General features: G+C 42.4%; 1 protein-coding gene across 1 annotated transcript; it reads left to right on the top strand.

Moving 5' to 3' along the window:
• On the top strand, positions 4,742 to 5,278 carry LOC109823478 (uncharacterized protein Mb2253c-like). The gene has a single exon (XM_020389759.1). The coding sequence runs from the start codon at positions 4,742 to 4,744 to the stop codon at positions 5,276 to 5,278; it is 537 nt and encodes a 178-aa protein (XP_020245348.1).

Here is a 5,846-nt window from a genome sequence, read left to right as displayed (position 1 = left end):
AACCTAAAGATTGACTTGAAGGTGGAGATTCCTGTTTATGATGGGAGTGTTGACATCGAGAGGATTGATGACTGGATCGAGCGGATGGAGACGTATTTTACTCTTTATGGTTATTCGTCAAAAGAGAAGATAGTGTTCGCGACATTGAAGCTTTTAGAGCACGCGTTGATGTGGTGGAAATCCTACTGCAAGCAGGAGAAGAAGGCGGTATCGTGGAACAGGTTCAAGGAGTTACTGAGGAAGCAGTTCTACCCGGTGGGATTCCTTGAAGAGCGTTGGTACAAGTGGTACGGCTTGCGCCAAAGGGTCAATCAAACTATTTAAGAATACACCACGGAGTTCCAGTAGCAGGCGATGATCCTCAATATTGCGACAGAGGAATATTCCGTGTTTATGAAGTATATGGCAGGACTGAGCGATTACATCCGAAAGGAGATGAAGCTATTCACGGTGGAATCAATTGCAGAGGCGAGCGTGAAGGCTATTGCCCTTGAGGGTAAGCAAAAGAAGGGCAACGAGGCTAAATGAGACTCCAAACAGATGGGAGGCGAATCTAGTGGTTCTCAATCTAAGGAGGAGAAGAAGAAGGGTGATCCAGGGAAGGCAGGGCTGATTTGTAGTCACTGCGAGAAGACAGGACACACAGCTGATCTGTGCTGGTAGAAGTATCCTCATCTCAAGCCAAGAGGGTTGAAGAAGAAAGAGGAGAAGAAAGCATACATGATAGCTCAAGGTCTGAAAAAAGTCCCGGGGATAACAAAGCCAACCAGCAGTCTCAACCTTATGGCGGGGAAGCAGACCACAAAAGAGGACGATGACCCAATAGAGCAACTCTTTGTTCTTAAGTTACAAGTGAAGACCAGTTTGGTTAATGTCATTGTTGATTCAGGCAGTGAGAAGAATTTGATATCCGAGGCATTGGTTCAGAAGCTGGGTCTGAAGACGGTCAAGCATCCGAAGTCCTATCCATTAGGGTGGATTCAGAAGGAGGAGAAACGGAGTGTAGTTGATCAATACACTGTCAGATTTACGCTCCACGAGTCGTATATTAATGAAGTCACGTGCGACGTTATTCTATTGGATGTTTGTCAGATTATACTGGGCAATCCGTACTTATGGGATAGATATGCGATCTACGAGAGGCGGGCTCAGAAGTACACCTTCACTAAGGATGGTGAAAAGTTTATATTTCGTTCGGCATCTCTTCCGAGAGAGACAAGCTTGGGGACGGTGACGCGAGCGAAGAGACTAGTGAATGCAAGAAAGAAGTTTGTCTTGCTATGCATTAGACTTCTAGAAAAGCCATTGATAAAGGATTGCAACTTGGGGCAAAAGGTGATTATGACGAGACGCGGGATGGATGAGATGTTTCCGATCGGACGTCGAGACCAGGGTCCTAGAAGGGCCAGATGGTGAAGAAAAGATGGAGGAGCTCGAGAGTTTCCTCAGTAAAAGTTCTAACTTGAACGGGACTTCAATTTTCTAAAGAGGGGACCCATGATATGGGTGTATCTTCTCTTCGAGAGCTTAGCGATCCTCATGGGAGCTTGAGGATAGATGATTCTCATGATAGCATGAGAATAAGGGTGTAAAAAAGTACAGTAGAATGCAGGTGGAAGCGTGGAACGAGATGACGAGAAGCAGATTCAAAGAATCCAGATTTCAGCCTGTGAGTCGACTCATACATGTACATGAGTCGACTCATCAGGTTGAGTCGACTCATGCCTGTCATGAATCGACTCAAGAACTCAAGCCCTGTTAGCAAAAGTTTCTGACCAGTCAACTCATCAGTTATGAGTCGACTCATATAAGGTCATGAGTCGACTCATAACTGTTCATGAGTCGACTCATCGGAGCTTTCCTGGTTCATTTGGGTTTCTGTTCACGCGTTTCCTGTTGGTTTTAGGCTTAGTTATTTACCAAATTGCCATCCACGTTTGTACACTTATATAAGGGATTGTTTTAGGGTTTCTAAGCAATCAGAGAGAATCAGATAGAATCTAAAATCTTAAAGCGAGATTCTAATCTTTATATTAGGGTTTAGAGAGGATTGAGAGGTTGTTCTCGATTCTAGTGAGATTGTGAGGGAGAGATTGTAATCTTTTGTTCTTCATAATCTAGAGAAGGTATTTTCCTTCACCATACTAAATTGTTCTTTTGTTTTAGTTTTCTTCTCAACCTACCTTTTGGTAATTCTACGACCAAAGGGTGCTCGCACGGCGACTCGTATCAATTTGTTATTGGGTCGACCATGGATCCATAATAATTTGATTGTTCCATCAACTCTACACCAATGCATGAAATATGTAGGTGAGAGTGGTGAAATCAAAATAGTGGTCGTAGAGAAGCAACCATTCAAGGGGGTAGAGAATTATTTTACTGATTCTATCCATTATCTTGATGGTGAGCCATTTGAGGTACCACTGAGCGAATAACCAGATAGAGGTAATGAAGCCGATATCGAGTCTGAACACGAACAGGGTCTTGTTTTTAATAACATAAAACTCATCGTAATCGGTCTTAAAGATCTGGATGTAAATAATCATGTCTATGAGGACAGCGGAGTTATCTTTAATAATAATGATTTAGCTTACTTCTCGCGTGTGGAATTGAATCCTAACATGCCAGGTACAAACGCTGATGTGGTAGCGAATCCGCCATCCAAGTTATATGCTGAATAAAATTTATACATGCCGATTCAGTCGTCTTTTGTGACAAATCGACGACAAATCGAATCTTCACAATCAGTCTTCATACTACCGGCTAAGGTTAACGGTCAAAAAGACATCATCTTCCGAAAGAGTGACGGCCCGGTGCAAACTATTTTGGAGGAATCCGAGAAAGAGAAAAGGGATCTGTAATTCTCATACTTTACTCTAACAACCCAAAAGCTTATGAAGAATATGGGATACGATTTCATCCATAAACATGGCTTAAATTTCGACAGAGGGATTCGAGCACCAATACGATCTGCGTATGTCCCAGAAGGAAAGTTGGAAGATTATTATCACAAAACTCGTAGTGGATTGGGTTATGAATCTCCACCATTTATGCTGCGTTTCGGAACCAAAGGAGAGTCAGATGATGATTCTTTCACCTCATCTTCTGAATCTAATTGCTGGGAATCCGATACCAGTACAGGAGCTGTATTCAAGGTACTCATGGCCAACATAACCTCGGTATCTCCGATAGAGAATCATGAAGATGATCAACTACTTTTGTTTGATGATCCGCTAAGCCGATAGCTGGGTATACAATGGGAACATCATTTTGAACAACGTGAACCCCCTACTGACGACAAGGTGATTCAAGTGAACATGGAAGACAAGATTAATCCAAAACTCATATTCATAAGCGATAGCCTGTCGTCAGAAGAGAAAGAAGACCTTATTACTCTAATATGAGAGTATAGTGATGCCTTCATCTGGAATTACGAGGATATGCCTGGGCTTGATCCCCAAGTGGCTATGCATCGATTAAACATGAAACCAGACATCAAGCCTGTTAAACAACAGCAAAGGTAATTTCGGCCCCAAATCATGGAAGCAATTGAAGCTGAAGTCAAAAAGCTCATCGAGTCAGGATTTATCCGTGAAGAGCAACATCCTGATTGGGTGGCCAATATTGTCCTTGTTCTAAAAAAGAACGAGAAGATTCGAGTGTGCATCGACTTCCGTAACTTGAATTCGGCTTGTCCTAAAGATGATTTTCCTTTACCTATCACAGACGTCATTATTGACAATACGTGCGGGTTTGAAAGAATATCCTTTATGGATGGATTCTTAGGGTACAACCAAATCAAAATGTATCCAGATGATGAAAAGCATACATCCTTTCGAACACTTTCAGGGATATACTATCAGTAATGCCCTTTGGGTTAAAAAATACGGGCGCTACCTATCAACGCGCTATGACCTCTATCTTTCAAAAACATCTATGAAAGACTGTAGAATGTTACATTGATGATGGTCGTTAAAAGTCGTGACAAGAAAAACCATTTGCACGACTTGAAAATAATGTTTGATCTTATGCGAGCACACCAGCTCAAGATGAATCCAACTAAGTCATTCTTAGGGATGGCTAGCGGTAAATTTCTCAGATTCGTAGTCACGACTAATGGAATTCGTTTGGACCCAGATAAAGTCAAGGCCATTCAAGAGCTACCACTCCCAGGAATCTTAAGGAGCTCCGAGGCTTACAAGGACGATTGGCGTATATTCACAGGTTCATTTCTAACCTATCCGGGAAATGCCAACCGTTCTCAAAACTAATGAAAAAAGGAGTATCCTTTATGTGGGATGAGGCTTGCCAGAAAGCGTTCGAGGAGATTAAGTAATACCTCTCCAATCCACCGATATTGGTCGCACCTAAGTTAGGTAAACCTTTCTTGATATACATCCGGGCTATAGATCATGCATTAGCAGGACTTTTGGCACAACATGATGAAAACGACCATGAACAAGCTGTCTACTATCTCAGTAGGACTCTATCGGGTGTCAAACCTCGTTATCCTCTTATTGAGAAGGAATGTTTGGCGCTGGTCTTCACAGTTTACAAAATGCGACATTATTTGGTTGGGCAAACCATACATGTCATTTCCTAGACCAATCCTATTCGGGTGTTCATGACACAGCCTAATGCATTGAATTGGTGACTCGCCAGATGGGCTTTGTTGCTTTCCCAATATAACATCCACTTCAAACCTCAAAAAACAGTGATAGGTCAGGCTATTTGTGACCTTATGGCCAATCATCCACTGAAAGAAAAGACCGAATTATACCAGGACATACCTGATGAGATGTATGAAGCAAACATCGTCTCTAGAGAGCAAGTATGGCAATTGTACTTTGATGGTGCAGCAAGGACAAGTTCTACTAGTCAGGTTATAGCTAGAGTGGGGGTTGTCTTTATCTCTCCCCAAAATCACATACTCCCACGCGCCATTTCTTTAACAGAGCCGTGTTCTAATAATGTGGCTGAATACAATGCTTTGTTAGTTGGCCTAGATATAGCCAAACAGCTGTGGGTGAAACACTTAGAAGCGTACGGCGATTCTCAACTCATTGTTAATCAAATGAAGGGAGAATATGAGGTTAGGAATGAAAACCTCATTCATTACCATACAGCAGCAATCGCATTGGCCGATTCCTTTGAGGGCTTCTACATCGACCATATACCCCGTCTCAAGAATACCTATGCTGATGCATTGGCATCACTGGCGGCTACCCTAGCTCTACCTGAAAGTACTACCCAACAGGTTATAGTGACAAGCAGATAATTATTCAAATCAAAGTATACACTACAGATCAACGCAGTTGAAGAGGAACCTGCAATGCTCGAACCTAAAGATTGGCGATTTCCGATCATCGATTATATCTTATACGGCTTATTGCCTGAAGACATCAAGGAAATAGAATCTATTCGTAGATGAGCACCTAGATTCTACTATGATTCTCAATCCCAGACTCTGTATCGAAAATCATACGATGGGCTTTTGCTTCGCTGTTTGTCAAATAGAGAAGCAAAAGAAGCTCTTAAAGAAGCTCATGATGGCATCTGTGGAGCTCATCAGCCTAGTCCTAAGTTGTGGGACCGACTACGCAGATTGGGTTATTACTAGCCTAACATGGTATAAGATGTTGTCGCTTATGCTAAACGATATCATGCCTGTCAGATACATGCTAATTACATGCATCGACCGCCCGAGTATCTTCATCCGTCAACCACTTCATGGCCTTTTGAAACGTGGGGAATGGACATTGTTGGCCCAATGACACCACCCTCTTCCAAAGGACATCGCTTTATCTTAGAGATAACTGATTACTTTTCTAAATGGGCAGAAGCAA

Source organism: Asparagus officinalis, chromosome 9 (assembly GCF_001876935.1).
Source record: "Asparagus officinalis chromosome 9, Aspof.V1, whole genome shotgun sequence".
Classification (NCBI taxonomy): domain Eukaryota; kingdom Viridiplantae; phylum Streptophyta; class Magnoliopsida; order Asparagales; family Asparagaceae; genus Asparagus; species Asparagus officinalis.
The sequence above is the reverse complement of the archived record's forward strand: the minus strand, read 5'-3'. Positions and strand labels throughout refer to the sequence as shown.

What these genes read in the sequence shown, in the direction of transcription:
- LOC109823478 (XM_020389759.1), top strand. Translation starts at nt 4,742, where the DNA reads ATGGCCAATCATCCACTGAAAGAAAAGACCGAATTATACCAGGACATA.